We start from the raw sequence: 19,721 nt of genomic DNA, 5'->3' as shown, positions 1-19,721 counted from the left end.
AAAAATAATGTGTTTATTTACGCATGTAAATGCTTCTTTTTGTCAATGGTGTACTCCAGCTCTATTGAAAATTATTTTGTGTTCTTATAGCTCCATACTAACTATGAGGGCTCAAGCATTTAGGGTTAACTTTTGGTATTAAGGTCATTCAAAATTCTGTGAAATCAGGCTTTTTTTCTGAGATTTACACGTCAAAGTTTGTTTGTGCCAGCATTGATCCACAATGGTTTATATTTTAGAGAATACATACTAATCAGTAAAATAGAGAAGAAGAAGAGAAGGTATGTGTAATATATTTTTGATGTAATATTTGATCTTAAAATAGCAAAAAAAAAATGATATTTGTTCTAATTCTCAACATTATCTGCCTACTCTAAAAATGATCCGGTTTGAAATCAGCTGAAAAAAAGAAGTCTTACGTATAGCAAAAGCAAGATCAATTCACAGATCTATGGAAACTTATTAAAATCTTGTTTTATACAGTCCTAATCTTTAAGGTCCATTCCTGAGTATCTGAATCAATTTGGGAAAAGCTGGAAATTGTTTTAAAAGTTAAACTAATTAAATTCAGGAAAACTCACCAAGTCGTAATTTTTAGTTTTTAGTCCTTCTTCAGCTGCTGAAAGTAGAGTCGCTGTTCTCTCTTCTACTGGAGCAATACCTTTCTGTAACTGATATTCAATTTGCAAAAGTACGTGCGTTCTGAGACTCAAGCAGTGACAAAGCCGCATATCTATATGTGGTAATCGATAGTTTCTGAAATGGAATAATTGAAATTAGCTGTTAAAAGAAGTCAAATGCTACATTTATATGAGAACCGTTCAAATAGAACTTAAGTAAATTTTTTCAGTAATTTTTATCCTTCGTGTAAGGAAAGAACAAGTTGGTGAAAGTTTATCAGTCTAATTATTTTCAATGTAACTACAAATATTTTTGAAAAATGTTAAATTAGCAATAGTGTTTATTAATCACATTGAAACACTTAGCGGTATTTAAGGAAAACATCTCCTCAATCAAGTCCAGTGCCTTGCAATCATAATAAAATATCTTGTTTGGATGCGGAAAAACTAAGAATTTTCTCTTCCTAGTTGCTTGGTAAAACTTAAGTTCTTGATAAAACTTTAATTAAACATAAACTTTTTGACAAAATTTCCCCAAATACCACGTAGAGTTCTTTTGTTGATAATTTGTTAGTTAATTAATGGATATAAATCATGTTACTTATCGGATTGCAAATCAATAATTAAAAAATTTTTTGCTATGTCATATGATAAAATGCTATGCTTTGTTTTTGAATTATACTTCTGTTTATTGGTCTAAACTAAAATAATTTTTGTTTTGTTTAAAAGTCCAAAATGTGTTTATCAGTTCAAACATTCATTGCTTCAAAATTATTGGTTCTAATTTGTTTCGTTTAATGTCTCGACATGATTGAGAAAAGTGTTCTGGTAGTAGATGAGGAAAAAGAAGAATGAAGTTGCAATGGATTGCAGTTATTTGAAGAAGAAAGCTGTAAGATAAGTGGATTTTTATTTTTATTTTCTATGGATTGCAGTAATTTGAAGAAGAAAGCTGTAAGATAAGTGGAATCTTATTTTTATTTTCTATAATTAAAGTATTTTAAACATTAATAAAATGTTTCGAAGATTTTAAGATCCTTCGTAAGTATAGTCAAATATTTTCTTATTTGCTTATTAAACAGTTTTACATTGAATTTGTTTCGTATAAAATGATTTTAAATGACTATCAGATTCTCTCTACATGGGAGTAGATTATTTATTGGTCAATAAAGACCTATCTGTCATGAGAGATCGATAGAAAGGTCATTTGTAAAACTGTGATGAATGATGGATTTTGGTGATTTATAATATTTCCATAGTCTGGGAAATTTTGGTGAATATCTTCCGTCGGCACTAACGTTTTACATTATTAAAACGTCTTTCAGATGTCACTTTCAATTCCAGCGATTTGGGACTTCCTCTTCCGTTAAAAACACATCCATGGAAGGAATTTATCTCGCTATTCGTACCGAATAGGGGTGGAGACGATGGTTACGAGGTTTAACTATTTCAAGTAGGGGTGCTGCTCAATATTTAAGACATATTTTGACTCCAGTTGGTGAGAGAAAGAAAATCATTAGAAAGAGAAGCTCCCCTCTTTGAAATGCATAATTTCTTATTTCCATAGCAGTAGACGGCTAAAGCATTACCATAAAAAATGAAAAAGAAATAACAGCCATAAGCAATAATAAAACGAAGCATCGCTACAAAATGCAGATTATATAATCAAAGCACGCCGACCAGGTGGCCGAGTGGTTAGCGTGCCTGACTGCGGAGCCGATGGTTGCGGATTCGAATCCCGCTCAGGGCATGGAAGTTTCTTTCTCTCTGTGTTCTATGTCCTTTCTCCTGTGTGTGTGATTGTGACCCGCCTTATAAACGGGTTTGTGGTTGTGTGACGTGGGCAACGATGCTCCACCGCCGGCTTCGCCACAGGTGCCTACTGGGTAACGAGAAGAGAGTAACAGTTCTGGCACTCCTGGCTAATGGGACAATACATCCTCAGTGCCCGCCATTAAAAAAAAATAATCAAAGCACACTTTACTTCGCACCTAATGATACTGGGGTGAATTACAGATTCCCTTTTGCAGGCATCGCATACTCTACTTGATATCTTCAGCAAATCAGCCAAATAAAGATTCAGTCTCTCACGCTGACGCTCAGCCATCGCGTTAATCACACATCGTCTCATGTACTCACTTGAGAACTTCAGAGGATGACTACAGAATTCCAAAGAAATGTAGTGGATATATATACTTGGCCTGTCCCTGTCATCTGTTATACCCAAGTGATCGCAGCCGAACATCAGGATGTGCTTCTTCATCAAGTTTTGAGCTTTAAACAAAAGCTGAAATTTAGAAAAGACATTTTTAATTACACAATACACATTTCCCTCAAGGGTTACGTGGAATGGTAAAAGTCGGCTGAAATCGTGGGAACATGTAATATGACTATAAATGGTGATAGTCAGAATCATGCAGCATTTTCGCCAGAATCGAATCTTTTTCTACTATACTGATTTCGGTATGTTGCTTCCATGCTTGCCGGGATTCCATGAAATCTGCAGTAGGTGTGCATGGGTAGTAAAGTTTATCCTTTTTTTTACTCTTAGAATTATTGCAGTATAATAATTAGGACAATGATTTCAGTCAGGACCATTATTCGTTTGGTGTTCAAACTTCTTTTATGAGTATTGATCTTTTTTCAAAGAATATTTATGAATCCAAATAAATTCGTAATGCAATATCGTTCATTTGCATAAATCACTTGGTACATTTTATTAAATGCGTGTTTTTTATTAAATAAAAAACACTTCGAATGTCAACAGTTGTTTTTACAATGTTGCCACGGGTGCCATAAAAATTAGAATAGTAGTAAATTTATTTCATAGGAAGTTAGAGTTTTAAAACTCAAGTTTTTTTCTTCTGAATTCGTAGACATCGTCCCAAAAGTTACGTCTGTATGATACCTGACCTTCCCATCTCGAAGTACGGGACTTGGCCTCGTAATAATCATGCTTAATGTTTAAATAAGAAAGAATAAGTAGACACGTATTTGCTCATTTTGTTGTTAACTGAAAAGGATCATTATTTACAATGTCTATTTTTGTAAATACGCATTTTAAGATGCGTCGATTTTCGTAAGCCCGCATTTCGAACTTCGTGCATTAGGAAATTATGTTATTAAAAGCATTTTTTTTGGATGGTTTTCTGTTCTAAAAATTTTGAAATGCTTCCCATATCAGTACTATAATGAAGTATTATGAATATAACATGCTTTCAATACTATAAAAATTTACCTCGTCCGCTGGGTATTCCGGACATACTGCTGCTAAGACGTATAAGCCAAATGATTCTCCAAGTAAGACACATTTTCTCAGAAGCATCTGCTCTTCAGCACCTAATCCTACTGTGTGATCTCTGAAAATTTCTATGTTTGGAAATGTGTTAATGTCTAAAATTCTAAGCAACATAATAGATAATTATCTTACAATCATTTATATGGTATTGTGCACACTGAGGTTATGAAAACAATTCCATGATGATAAAGCTTTTTGATGATACTGATAAAGTTTTACAGTATATAAATTAACCTTTTTCGTCACCAGATCATTTTGAATTAAATCAATGAGATCCTATTATAGATGAGATTACATTTCGTTAAATAAGTATAACAATTAGAATTTCCCACTTTAAGTGATCTTAAGTGTTTTTTTTAAAGATATAGTTAAGATGAGAAATCTGACCACGAAATTAAATTTCTCCGAATAGGCATATTTTTACTCAAATGAATTGATATTTTAAGATTAAATTAATAATAAACACGAGAGCGAGAATAATTTTTAACTTGAATAAAAATGCTAGCCTCCACCAGAACTGAAATTAAAACACCCGATTAAAATTAGACAATGCTCTTCGAATAAACAACCATCCAAGGAACGATGGATAGCATCAAAAATACATGAAAATAAAAAAAGGAAAAGGAAAGAGCTGATAAAAACACAAAATATGAAATAAAATAAATAATTTCAGCAACGCATTTGTCTTCTTCTATGTCGGTATGAAGCAATTTGTAAAGTGTTATAGACTATGATATGTGGCAATATCTTTAGACCTGAAAACTAGTTCATAGTGATAATTCTAATTCATGGAATGGGCCAAAAACTAATGAATAATTATCGGAAATACACACAAATACGCAGATCCCCTTTTAAGCTTTCAAGTTCTGATGGTTTCTTCCGACCAATACTCCTCTGACTTGTAAATAAGAGAGAGCAAAGGAGATAACTTTAGACATATGTTAGACTAACAAGTAATTTAGAGGCAAATAGAATTGCAAAAGAAGCTAATCATCATCTACCAACAGACTTTCCAGGAAGTACCAAATACTAATAAAACCTAAAGTCATAAAAGGGGCCATGGACAAACGGCAAGAACGATGTGAAGAAACATTTTATTTTATTTTATATTTTATTTTATAATCGTCGTTGAACAGCCAACTCAATTTTATGGGTTTACGACTACTAATGTTTAACTTCGTAGCCTTGTAATTTTGAATCCAATCTATTGTTGAAGACAAGGAAACTCCTGGATCGAGTGTTGGGAGAAATTTGCCTTCGTGGAGGGCTTTTTTGATGGAGCTAAGCCACAATTGCGTTACATATAGAGGAAGACCACGAGAACCTCCCACGGTTAACCTGACAGCAAGGGGACTCTAACCCATGATCCGTCTACCACAGAGGATATTTCACTTCAGCACTGTGGTCGGTGCCAGACGCTGAATTCGTTTTGACTGGGATTCGAACCCGGTTCGTCTCATTGGAAGGCGAACGCTCTATCCCCTGAGCCATCGCGCCTCAAGTAAGAAACACTTTGGAATATTTATTATGAATGAACATAGGCTAGCAAAATTGATTTCTACACAAACCAACTGTTATTAATAAATCACGGCTGTTACGTCGCACATTAGTACAAATTCTTCAAATGATAACACGTTTGTCTACAGTGTTCCGTTGATGAAACCATTGAGCACATTTTGATATGCTGTAAATCAAAAAGTAATCAAGCTGAGGAATCTTTAAAGAGCTTTCAGAGCATTGGTAAAGCTGAATATGAACTACGTCACGTCACAATGCAAAAGGTTTAGGAAAGGTCAACACGAGTTCTGAAAAAAACATTCTTCATGATTTTCATAATACAAATACTAAACTTTATGCTAAACTTCATCCCCCTTTTGTACCTCCGGAATCAAACTCTGAGATAATCCTTATAAGATTTATACCAACTGCAGAAGTTTATTTTTACTTTGTTCAGTTAATTTTTTTTTAGCTTTTGTATACACATCAGATTTTGAATTTTTTTGATTCTTTGATAGTCTGATTGATAGTCTGTTTGATTCTGTTGACATTCTTTGATAGTCTGTTTAGATCGAGTCGAAATAATGCTTTATATATACTTCAAGCACATAAATACTGGGACTTAAGGTAAAAACATAAAAAACTTCTGCGCTGCAAGTTGTGATATTTTTTATTATTCTAATTTGAATATTAGAAATGTGTTCTCTTTAATTAGAAAAAAATAAATATTTTCAACTATATGTTATAACCTTAAGCTAAATTATTGAATTGGGATAAACTGAATTAGGATGGATTAAAAAAAATCACTTACCTATCAAATTTGAAGGTATTTTCAACGACCGCAATTCATTTTGGTTTTTGATGTCACAAACTTCCTGAAAATACATGCGTTATAATATTTTTAAATGCATTGAATCAAAACATAAGAGAATAAAGTAAATTAATGGATGCATTATACAGTAATACAACACATGTTAAATGATGCAATGTATATGAATAGAATAAATTTTCTAAAAGGAGCTATTACTTAGCAAACGAAAAAAATAATTATATTAATTACCAAAAATAATCAAAATGTTTAAAGTTTAACGAGATTTATGAAAAGAAAAAAAAAGTTTTTGAGTCCACGAGTACGAACAGCTCTGTTTTTGATAAAAATCAATTTTAAAATTGCAAATGCATATATACATGTGCAATACAATGCAGGATGAGTTGCATCTTTGTCGTCTCCATGAGTTTTAGCAAATATCTGGTTAACTAAATAATTTTAATTGTTCGGAGAATTTTTACATAGCTTTGCCTTAGTTTTTATTAAATATTTGTTTTATCTAAACATTTTAATGTCTTACATTTTCTTTTGAACAATCATCAGTTTCTTCCGCGGGTAAAAAAGAGCTCTCGAACACTTGATCTGGAATCTCATTTCGGGGTAAAATGTGCAGATGTTTCTTCATAGGGTTTATCATTAATATTTCTCGCAACAATAGTGAATTTCCTTTACTGTGCTCCTCAAGTAATCTAAGGAAATGAAATTGAAATAAAATATTGTTAAAAGTAAATATGTGTAAAGGTAGTTTGCTGTATAGTGCATAGATTATGCTCTCTATCCCCTTATGCAGGTATTTAGAATCCAGAAATGATAAGTAATTCATATTTCACTTTGAATCGGTCGCCAAATTTGTAACACTCATATATTAAAAGTATTATAATACTCATATGTAAAGGAAAAATGTTAAAGGTGATGAAACTATGAAAATTCTTGATCTATTTACGATTAAAATTACCGCCACGATAGCACCACGATTAAATTAAAAATTAATGTAAAAAGTACCGGCACTTTGGGTGTCAGTATTTTTTACGGTGTATCAAAATTTTTTGTTTAAGTTTGCTAATTAAATGTTGTCCCCAGAACATGAAATTTTTTGCACATGCTATTTACTTATTTTTAAGTACGGAAAAATTTCTACGTATAAGTTAAAATTAGTTTTCATATTTTTGCAAATTGACATAACACTAATGACATAATACTCTTACTGATAATAAATTATTAGGGTGAGAATGGTTTATTAACCACAACAACAGCCGTTGTTACCGTTTTGTTGCCGACGCTTACAGACCAGTAGCCTATTAAATGGCTGATTGCATATTAGTAAATAAATATAATTTTGCATTGATATCATGAAAATAATAATTTTATTAACAAATAATTGTTCTAAGATAAAATAAAGAGAGTATTTTTCTTATCTGAGCATGTGAAAAGCATAGATACTAACATGTCAGTGTCAGTAGTTGATGAAGTGTTAATTTAGATTGTTGCTGAAAGAACTAAATTTCTGTTGAAAAATTTTTTTTGTTAAGGCTTGATGTTAATCCAATAACCCTTATTTTACCTCCCTCGTGATGAATCTAAGTAATTATGAGGAAGATTTCAAACCCAAAATTAATAGAAAATATGACTCTTACAAAAATTAAGGGGTTTTTGAGGTTGATTTGAGGTGAGAAGTTTGATTTAAGGCTTATTTGTAGTTTACTTCAAAAACAACCTTAAAAGCTCAAACTTTCAAGATGTATAATCAAGGTGCATTAAGTTGTTATATTCACACTCGAGATTGTTGGAAATCTACTTTAGAGTAACCAACCTCTAAAGGTTATTTTTCAGGTGTGCATACTATTTTTTCTACACTTCAAGCAAATAAGTACATTTGAGGTGTGAATAATTTCATGCAATCTCACCTGAAAGTACTGCGGAGTTATACAGGGTTATTCATAATTCCCTCCGGGGTTTCGAAGCGTTATAGTAAAAAAACGAAGACGAATATGGCAAAAAAGAACATACGAAATTGTTCCGAAAGTATTCAAGTTTTAATTTCAGCAGTTGCCGGTAGATGGCAGTAACATGTACCACTGAAGCCAGTTGTAGTAAAGAAAAATGGCGTTTACACGGGGAGGGAATTATGAATAACCCTGTATATGAGGATGATTCTATGAATTGTAAATGAGGTTGAAATTGAAATTAATTCATGAGGTTATTTTTGGTTCAAAACATAATCTCATTTTCTACTTTAGGTGTATTTTTTCAACCTTAAAACAACTTCATAAACATCTTTTTTTGTAAGGGAAGACAAGCCCTAGATTTTCAAAATCATATTTTATTTTTTATGTTGTTCATGCCAGATGTAGAAAGTGCTTTTTTTTAATTCTGATGTAGAATATATTACAGTAGCCTTTTTAGAGAAAATGAATTTGTATGCATTAAAATATGAAATTTAGAAAATGGAAGTAATGAGCAACTAAGAAGAGATTGACCGTCCACATCCTTTTGCTAAGAAATCGTAAAAAGTACTTTTTAACGATTAACGAGCTTCAAGAATTTAGTATAATTCTCTATTTGCTTTTTAATATTAGTAATTAACATGTCATATTACTAAAATGATAAACCATGTGAAAAAACGACTTCATGAAGATGAATAAGTTGGTAGCCAGAAGCGAGCTTTTTCACTAAATATTGCGAGTTCCAAAGAATTATGAAATTTCTAAGAATTTAGTATAAATTTGTTTTTTTACTAATATTTCTTAAAATATCATATAACTGAAATGTCGAACCATGTGCAGATGAGTTCACGAGGGTGAATAAGTTGGTCGCCAGAAGTAATATAATTGTTTGTAAAATCAGAAAGAATAAAATAACGTTGAAGTACTTCACTAATTCCTTGTTAATTGCTTGCACATTCAAGATGTGGCATGCCAAGATTCCAATTTCTTCAAGACTTAGGGGAAGGAGATTCACTTCTGTGAATTTGTGCTCTAAAATATTCTTTATAAAAGGAGTTCCACTATGAAATTCTGTTGTGAAACTTGCTATGACAATTGCAATATGGTCCATAAGCAAATCTTGCAGGAAAAGCCACGATTCAGTACCCGTATGTTCTGCATTATCGATACCAATAATCAATGGTTGATTTTTTACACACTATAAGAGAAACGTTTGAAGTGTTACTGCTCAGTTACACGCATAAAAATTAATGATTAAGTTTTGAAAGTAGACTATTTTATTGCAAGCTTATTAAAATAATTAAAAGAAATAAAAATCTAGAAGCAAAAACAAAAATAGTAAAGGAGCAAAGTACAGAAAATGTCCTGATAATGTATATAAAATGTATTTTTAAAATTAATCGGACATGTCTGCCAAAGATTACTAAGTCAGAAATGCTACATAACTCAAGGTAGACGGAAGTGGTAGTTCTTTGGATTCAATATGCGAATTTCTCATGCCTTTTTTTAAAAGCAATATCAATACATAATTAACCTTGTGAGAATAAATTTATATTTAAATATACACTGACGGAAAATAAATACCAACACCACCCAAGCAGGAAAAAATTATTCTAGAGTATTGAAATTTCGGCAATGTGTTTGTCTGAACAAAATATTTAATTATTTGAAGTTTCAAGGTCACTGGTTAATGCAATTAAGAGAAAAACCATTTCAAATGTTAAATACTGGTACATTAATAACCGGTGTAATTACCAGAATTTTTAATGCAAGCATGCAAACGGGCATGCATTGGTGTCATACAGATGTCATGCGTCATTTTGTGGGATGGAGTTCCATGCTTGTTGCGCTTGGTCAGTCAATACCGGGATAGTTAATGCTGGTTGTGGATGGCGCTGAAATTATCGTCCAATGATGTCCCATACTTTCTCGATTGGTGAAAGATCTGGTGATCTAGCAGGCCAAGGCAGCATAGACATTCTGTAGAGCATGTTGGGTTACAACAGCTATATAACGGCTATCGTTATCCTGTTGGAAAATACCCCCTTTGGAAACAAAACAGGTTGAATCATCAGATTGACGTACTAATTTACAGTGAAGGGGCGTGGAATACCCACGAGAGTGCTCCTGCTGTCGGAGGAAATTGCTAGCCAGACCATAACTCCAGGTGTAGGAGCAAGCTACGGGGCGTTTCATTCGGAGCTGTATTTGAAGTAACCAATTAGTAAGAATTCTTTGTGTCAGTGTTGTGCCAACTGCAGCTCAAATTTCTGATGCGAATGCAGTACGGAGCCCAGCAGCCATACGCCTTACACGGTTGTCTTCCCTATAGAGCGTAGCAGCCCAGAATCCGAACTTCTTGAAGCAGTACCTTCCCTTGAACAGTGCTGCCAACAATCATGCACAGGAAATCCGTGATAACTCAGGGGATAGAGCGTTTGTCTTCTAATAAGGTGAACCGGGTTCGAATCCTAGCGATAGCTGGTCGATATGAATTTCGCATCCGGCTTGCACTGACCACTGTGCTGACGTAATATATACTCAGTGGTAGACAGATCATGGGTTAGAGTTTCCTTACCGTCAGATAAACTGTGGAAGGTTTTCGTGGTTTTCCTCTTCATGTAACACAAATGCGGGTTATATACATAAAAAAATGCTCCACGAAGTCAAATTTATCCCGATACAGGAGTTCCCTTGTCTTCTGGATTGGGTTCAAAATTACAAGGCAATGGAGTTGAACATTAGTAGTTGTAAATCCACAATTGGGTTGGCTGCTCAATGGCTTTTATAAAATAAAATTACGCTCACAATTCTCCCCCGTCTTTCGGCACAATATTGCGGAAGGAAAATACACCTTCTCGCAGTCTTATTTCATGACCCGATTCAAGGCCAGTGAGCTGTTAATAATGGCTTCTTTTTCTTCTTAAAGGCATTTTTCACTAAGAGCAACTCAATATAGCAAAATTTAATAAAAAATAAAGCTTATGATTTATAGAACAAGTATTTAAAGCAACCCTGAATCAAGCGAGAAATTCGAATAGACTTCATCTTTTAGTTTTATAAACAAGCGTACCAAATTTAGTTTATCTAGCACAACTTCTTCTTGGTGTTGTGATTTTTCTTCCGTCAGTTTATTTCAAAATACTCTAATAATATATATACATTTTGAATTATTATTTAAATATATTATAATAATTTCAGTACACATTCAATATAGTATGCTTATCCAGCTAAACCTGATTTTCTTCTTTTAGGATCAACGTAATTATTATTCTAACATAAATTTATTTGTCCAGATTTAAGGTTGTGAAAACAAGCTTATTTTAAACTTTTGCTTCTTTTTTTAAATAAAAATGATTAAACCAATATAGTAGTTTTGGAATGATCAACCAACTACAGCTACACGATTCGTTGAAAAGCTTTTTACGCACAGATTTAAAACTTACTGTTATACAATGAGATCCAGTTAAATAAAACGATCTTGGTTTTTCGTCATAACTGGAAGCAAAGAAAACTAGTCCTAACCGAACGTAGATATTAAAATCTGTAATTCAAACAGATATTTATAAGGATTAACTCTTTTCCTGCCCCACCTCGACAGCAAAAAAATATCGAACAAGTAAAAAAGGTGAGGAAAAAATGGGTCATCGAAATAAAAAATATGGTGGATAATTTAACTATAAGAAGTGGCTTTATCTGATTTAAAACATGTCATATTGCATACCATCTACCAACTCCAGGAAGATAATAGTATCAGCATTGTATCAAGTTTCCAATCAAGTTTATATCAAGTCCATGGTGAGTCTTCAATTCTGAAACAGATTGAAGCTGCTTCTTTTTGTATAGATAGTCTTATTGAGGATAGCCCTTCATGTTTCCTGAAGGAGTTGGGTCACGAGAAGGCTGGTCATTCATGACATGCATTTTATTATCCAAAAACCAACACTTTAAAGATTTTACAGCGTAAATGAAGGCATTTTCTTGTTGTACTTGAATCGTCAATTCTCGGTTCAAACGCTGAGCTTCTAGCATTTTTTTATCAATAGTTAGCCTTCATGCAGCCTAGGGGAAAGGCATTCATGCCTGCCTTTATACTTGACCTACATTCCGAAGAAACGTCAGGGTTATCCTTAGTCCTGCACATATCAAAAAGTAGCAATTTATGTTTGTGGCTGAATTGAAAACATCCATTGAAACCTGGGATAATATTAATGCTATTATCATCCAATGTTCAGTAATGAAGTGAAACAGGATGTGTTGGGCGTTTGTGGGTGAAAGTGATCAGTGGACCCCCCAAATAACTCATTTGACTAATTTATTTCAAAACAAAAAATTTAATCTCTCCATAAACAATGCTGTTTCCCCTTTTCAATCGAAAAAAAAATTCTTTTGTACGCAAATTAAGAAATTTTCGCAAAACGCAAAAAGGGAATTTCTTTAAAATAAATTGTAGTTTTCAATGGCTTATAATACATTTCAGGTAGAATAAAAATTTAAATTTAATCCACGATTTAGTAGCTTTGTGCTAGCTAGACACTAAACTCTAGTTATAAAAAAAAATTCTTACCTTCTTAACAATTGACACCATCAGTGCTCTCAAATCACTATCACTAAATGTTTTACTTGGAACTGGAAACTGTATAAAATTATGAAGATTTAGTTTCAAAAATGACCTAATAAATACACTTAAATGTTTCATTAAAGCAACCTAGTCTAAATTACCTGCCTGAATCTAAATAAAATGTATTTCGTCTAAAAATTTAACTTACCTTCAACCTCAGTCATTTCCCCAAGAAGTTCTAAAATGTATTTTCATAAAATTATTCGAATTGCAATTTAAAATCTTTTTACATTTTGCACCGAGAACAAAAGCATGGCCAAAACTATCTGAATATAGTAAAAATTTATGGTGTTTCAGGCTCTATGGGAACATTAAAAAAGCTGGGTAATTTTTACCGAAGCGTTTTGGTAATGGTTTTTGAAACATTGACAATAAAATGAGGTTTTATTACGCTTGATAAGTTTGCTAAACGTAGTACAATTTGGTCATGCTATCATGATACCTTAGTGCATGACATAAAAACCATTTGATTGGTAAAATTTACTTCTACGTTTTTATTTTTATTTTTTTCTAAATGTATAGTAATAAGAACTATAATTTTGAAAGTCAGAATTTCTGGTGAATGGTTACTATATAAGTGGAAAAATTACCACATAAATGATTCAAATACCGCATCTATATTTTTTAAACCAGAATTACGGTTGTTTTACCAGAAATGCCACTATGGTAATTTTACAAGCATTGTTTTCTCGTGTATCAATGAAGTAACTTTATTTTTATCCCTCTGATTTATTTTGATTTAAAATAAGTGAAAGTTTTTTTTTCCAAGCAGTTTTCTCATATAGAATCAGCATTAACAAAACTTCTGTAAAATCAGCTCGATTAATGCTTCGTATTTTTTAAAAATGATGTTGAAAAATATCACTGAAACATGTAAAGAGAAAGTGCTATTTTTAAAAAATATTTAGTGCTATTTTTTAATAAGTTTTAATGCAAAACTTTTTTAAGAATAGACGTACTTTGAGGTATACACACAAAAAAAGCATTATATTTTAATATGCAATTGAGTTATAAATTGTTACAATATCAGAAAAAAATTGAACTGTACACAAAATTGAAACTTTTATGAACTCAAAAATGAGAACTTATATCGGAAATAAGTTGAACTGTTCGCAATGTCAAAAATATTAATTTACCGAGTATCCTTAATTTAAAAATAAGTATAAATACCATAGTTGAAAAGGTATATGAGCTCAAAAATTAGAAAAAAATTCACTAAAAATTAGGTACATTCTACTTGATGCTGTTGCAAGTATACCTTTATCTATTTTTGAGTACATTTTACATCATTTGAGTATTCCGCTTAAACGGTGTATCATGCTCAAGCAAGTTAGTAAAAGTATGGTGATTTGCATCGGCATTTTCATATCGATATCGGAAGCTTTTGAGACAGATTTATTAATTGAAGAACTCAACGAAGAATGCTTTCTTTCGACGTAATGGAGAAGCCTAAAAATATGGATTTAAAAACATGTTTTGGTAAACTAATTTATAAAACTTAACAGCATACTACTATTTGATTAAATAAGATGCTTTTTAATTATTTTTTTGTTATCAGATTCCTACTATAGTTATGTTTTTTAAACTAATGTTCTGAAATTTCTGAGAATCCTTTTTAATAAGTTCTACCATTGATTTCAATAATCAGTTTCTCTGATATCAGGAATTACTTACGTTCAAATTTACAAACATACAGTCAATGGCCAAATTATTCGACGCACTATGAGATTCTACGTAAAATCTTAATTATCAGGAGATACTATACAGCTTTATTGTTTTTACGCGGCTGAAATCGATTTGCACTTGTTTCGTGTATCAATTGATTAACATTGTAATGCAATACGTTAAAAATAAATACAAATAGGAAGTATACAAAAAATCTCCTGAATGAAAACCCATTAACTATATGTTTAAATATAAAAGTATTGCATACAAAATCGTGCAAAATATGTAATTATTAAAACACTACAGTGTGTCTAATAATTTGATCTAATTATTATAATATACTAATATAATACCTGATATAATAAGTATTCTATATTTATATAATATATCTCCTAATTCATCCAATCCCCAAATTTGTATTATATACCGTCTAATGTAACCAACTGATACACGAATGTAAGCAAGTGCAAACCGGTTTCAGTCACGTTGGTTGGTTGGTTCTAATGCCACTTGCCACACGGGCAAGCCTGCTTGGTGCAACCGAGCAAATTTAAGGCAGAGTGTGCTATTCTTGTTTTTCAGTGGCGCCATCTTTGGCCAAGAATTCGACTTCTGCCGCATCATACATTACACCTGTTTATAAGGCGGACCCATTCATACATCCATTCATTCATCCACAAATCGTAATTTTGACCTGAATCAGAGAACGATCGATATCCAATCCAGTACCCCCAGAGGTATTGATTTGTTATGGAAACATGGAGGACTTTGCGACTCGACGGAATTTTAACGTGCCAACTACACGAGGAGTCTTCGGCCGGCGGGGTTCGAGCCCACGAACTCTCGGAAATGGGCCCAGCGCCCTACTGACCAGGCTATCCCGGCCTTTTCAGTCACGTAAAAACAATAAAGCTGTATAATATCACCTGATAATTAAGATTTTGCATAGAATCTTATAGTGAGTCCAGTAATTTTGCAAGAAACTGTAGTGCTTATTTTATGCAGCAATTATTGTTCACAAATGCACATATAGATCGAAGGAATGAAATAATTTTACCGAAGTATTGATCATCCTATTTAGTAAGTAAAGAGGTATTTCCTCAACGTTTGGATCACCAAACAGATCCAACACTTTTTGATCGCTATCGATATTGCAATCTCTCAATACAGTTTTCACAATTGTCCAGCTGTTGTCGAATGGCTCTTCGAATACAGTGTTTTTAATATTAACAGTTAGTCTGAAAAAGAAAATTTGACAAATTTATTTAAGAATTTGTGTAAAATAAAGTGTGTTTATATGAAATATCTCTAACTAAACTGTTTCACAACCAGTGAGTAAAATTTAACTCAAAATATATGAACTATTTCACTTATGACAAGTAGTTAGGATTATTAAAAAGATCTCAAAATGCAATTGATTGGCTTTCATGACTTTAATATGAATGATTTTCATGGACTTCGATTAAATAAAGGTCTACAGACAGCTGTTTTTTTTATCATTAGAATTGTCAATAGAGGATGCGTAAAGTATTAATTAGACATTTATAACCTGGTAATTATTAAAATTGATTTCTTATTTAATTAATTTTATTTGAACTGTTATTTGAATATCTGGAATTTAAAGATAATTACTCTGCTATAGTAGCTAAATTATTAAATAAATTTTTATTATATATGCACTGATAAAAATACGCACAGTACGATAATTATAGGGGAATGAATATGAACAATAATTAATATCAAATTTAATATACATCATATAATGTTTTTTGATAACCCAAACAATACGGGAAATCTTCGGAAAATCTTACTCATACATTTTGATTTCCTGAAACTCATAGTTAAATAAGTTATTGTATAATGAAGATACAAAATTTTCTAAAAGATTTACATTTATTAAGGAATAAATCTTAGAATATTACGTTGAAATTAAACGTATCTAAAATTTAGCAAAATATGTTAAAAATTATTTTAAAAAATAATAATTTTTTAGGGTACTTTTTAATTTCAATATTCCGAAAACTTCCCATTTATGAAACTTGATTTTTTTTAGAACAAAATGATTGAATTATTAAAAAAAGTATCAGTAAAGACCATTTCTACTTTAACACGCGTAGTTTTTGTATTGTAAAGTTATCTATTTACAATAAAGAAGTTTTTATCTGGTAATTAATCAGGGTGTTCCGTAATCACCACCTTTGATATGTATTTTAGAATCTTTGTCAAAAAACTATAGGTAAATTTATATTTTAGCACAACACAAATATTTACAAGAAACAAACACAATTCAAATCTAACGAATCACTAACTGAACATTGAAACCCGTTTAAATGCCTAAAGAAGAAAGAGTTGAGAGATGGGTTTAGGAAATATTTCTGAATTTCTTCAAAGAATTTAAACTTTTTTGATGTTTTTCGTTCAATTTTCTTCATCACTGTTGATTTGTAGTTTCTTCCTAGCTTAAGTATTGATTAACGCACTCAAATATATATATTTTTTCAATTTTATTTTTTGACAAGTATTCAGAAAATTACATATTTAGACTGTGATTACAGAGCTTGCTAAATACATCTTACTTGAAACCCAATTTCCGTGACTGTTCCATAGCCCAATTGAAAAAGATTGTTTTTCCTGCTCCCAATTTTCCAGTGATGATAACTAAAGGAAGGGTATCTTTTAAATGAATAATGTCTGTTTTTAATTTCAACATAGCTTCTTTGAAGTTCTTCTTATCTTCTTTTCTCCCGGAGCAAATCGCGTCCGGTTTGAACCTAAGAGAAGCAAAAATTAAGCAAAATTTATTTCAAGACATTCAAATGGACTAAACAACAAGTGCAAATTGCAGAGGGTTACAGTGTTAAAATTAGCGTACGCAATCATGCACAGTATTCTTGATACTGTGCTGATTCGAACCACATTATTTTGTATTTTATCTTATAACCGGCGTTAAATAGCCGACCCAATCCTGAATTTACCACTGTCAATGTTCAACTTCGTAGCCCTGTAATTTTGAGCCTAAACCAGAAGACAAGGGAACTCCTGGATCAAAAATTGCGACAAACTAGCCTTCGAGAAGGACTTTTTGATGGAACTAATCCGCATTAGCGTTACATGGGGAGGAAAACAATGAAATACTCCCATGGTTAGCCGAACGTTAAAGGGATGCTGACTCATGATGAGTCTATAACTGGTGATATTTAACGCCATCTGTCATTGCGTGCTGGCAACAGAATTCGTATCGCTCGAAACGTTCTAATTTTTTTTTAAATTTCTACTATTCAGCAGAAGTTTTAATTTTAAGCATATCTCAAACTAGATTACACGATAGTATGGTCCAATTTGAATATTTGAATGCAAGAATGTTTCAGTTTAACCTTTCGACAAGGTTGCAGTGATTGCGTACTATTTTACAACTGTGCTCAACTTATGACTACAGGTAAGTGAAATATTAATAACCATTCTATTATATGGTCCGAAAAAATAAGGATGATCCTAACTACGTAATTAATAGTAGACGTACTCGTCCGGTTCTACTTGTACTTTGAATATTGTCTGGTTCTTTATTCGTCTTGTGTTCTCCTTCACAGCTTCAAAAATCTTCCCTAATGTTCTTCTTGTTACAAAAAATATATTGATGCCACAAATTATCTCAAACTCTGCATAGTATCGGATTCCTAAGTAAGAATTATTAATTGGCAAACCTAGAACTAAAAGCAAAGCAATTAAGGACGTAGCTTTTCAAACATTGAATTAAAATTAACTTCAGGACGAAACTGTCACAAGAACTTTTGAACTCTTAATTATAAAATTTTATTAATTTGTGACATCAATATATTTTCGTAATCGTCTTGTTACGAAAAATATATTGATGCTACCAGTAATGTTCGAAAAATATATTGTAAGCAATATTAATTGACGAACTTGGTACTAAAAAAGTGAGATGATTAAGATTTTTAAACATTTAATTAAAATTAACTTCAATGCAAAACAGCCACAAGAATTTTTGAATTCTTAAACATGAAATCCTAAAGCTTGTAAAAAATAATAGCGAAAATAAGCTATTATATGGCTCTAACTACACTGTTAGAAATTTGTCGGAAGAATGGTTAAATAAAAATTTATTTAATTGTTATTTCACCATATTCAAACAAAGCAGTCAAGTAGCTATAAATAAAATGGTATTCAAACTGTTAACTGGGAGAAAAATCGTGTATAACTCTCATTAATGCATAGATGGCAGCACCATAGATCTGCTTAACAAAAAAAAGGCTAGCATTTCCGATACGATAGGTATCTACTAGAAAAACTAATGAAACCACATTCCGCTGCTAATGTATATAAAAACTTTTTTTTGACCGCAACTTAGCTTTAATACTCATTTTCTAACAAAAAGCCTAACACCTAAGTCCAGTTAAATTTGTTTACGATTTTGATATGCTAATTGTAAACGATTAAAAAACCCGTTTAGTTTCATATTCATGGTTTTTTGAACATACTAGTATACTATTAAAGGTAAAAAGTGTTCTTTACACTAAACTTTATGGTTAATTAGAGGGATTGCAGGTTGCTTGCTATATTATCGTAATTTTAAAATGAAAATTCTAACAGTGTATAATGACTTTACTCAAAATTTTAGGAGCGAAAAATAATTCGTACTTTCTTTTATGAAAAATATTATTATAAAAACATATAAAAAAAGCTGGTAGATGATAAACAATTCTTAAATAAATATTATTTAAGGATATATGAGAGCTTTTATTTAAAAACTGTCACATTTACAACATTAAAAATTGTAAAACAGTCTAAAACTTACCGACGCATATTTTTCGAATTGGAGGACCAAGAACACCACAGAATGCGATGCCCGAGAAAATTCCTATAGTTACTCTTCTGCAAGGAAGCAATATTTAGTAATTTAAACAAGATAATTTAATAAAATACTTTAATTTATAAATTTCATAGAATTCCCAAAATTTAAACGAAAATTAGAATATAGGTTTAATAATGTTTTTATTGCTTTATTGTATAAATTGAATTACAATCTTGCTTAGGCGACATTTGTAAGATAAACCATTTTTCTATATGTCTTGGTCCATGATTTTAACCATGCTGCTTTGACTTTGATAGTTAACTTTCATGTTATTAGCTGAATATTTGAGAGAAGTTTTTCAATAATAAAATCTGTGCCTTTAGGTTGAGTTTGTAAACACATGCTTACATATAAGGCAATTTCTTCATAAATGTATAC

General features: G+C 31.7%; 1 protein-coding gene across 2 annotated transcripts in view; it reads right to left on the bottom strand.

Moving 5' to 3' along the window:
• Window positions 1–19,721, bottom strand: part of LOC107442658 (adenylate cyclase type 10) — a 103,249-nt gene that overhangs the window by 21,933 nt on the left and 61,595 nt on the right. For both annotated transcript variants that reach the window (XM_087159129.1, XM_087159130.1), the window contains 11 exons: window positions 19,287–19,363; window positions 17,994–18,180; window positions 17,050–17,244; window positions 15,531–15,711; window positions 12,755–12,823; window positions 9,114–9,385; window positions 6,765–6,933; window positions 6,227–6,290; window positions 3,859–3,989; window positions 2,612–2,907; window positions 582–756 (listed from right to left, as the gene is read on the bottom strand). In XM_087159129.1, coding sequence (XP_087015255.1) covers window positions 582–756; window positions 2,612–2,907; window positions 3,859–3,989; window positions 6,227–6,290; window positions 6,765–6,933; window positions 9,114–9,385; window positions 12,755–12,823; window positions 15,531–15,711; window positions 17,050–17,244; window positions 17,994–18,180; window positions 19,287–19,363 — 1,816 coding nt within the window. The remainder of the gene's footprint in view (window positions 1–581; window positions 757–2,611; window positions 2,908–3,858; window positions 3,990–6,226; window positions 6,291–6,764; window positions 6,934–9,113; window positions 9,386–12,754; window positions 12,824–15,530; window positions 15,712–17,049; window positions 17,245–17,993; window positions 18,181–19,286; window positions 19,364–19,721) is intronic.

This window comes from Parasteatoda tepidariorum, chromosome 3, assembly GCF_982258835.1.
Source record: "Parasteatoda tepidariorum strain Cologne lab strain chromosome 3, Ptep-v5.0, whole genome shotgun sequence".
Classification (NCBI taxonomy): domain Eukaryota; kingdom Metazoa; phylum Arthropoda; class Arachnida; order Araneae; family Theridiidae; genus Parasteatoda; species Parasteatoda tepidariorum.
This window is presented reverse-complemented; position numbering and strand designations above follow the sequence as displayed.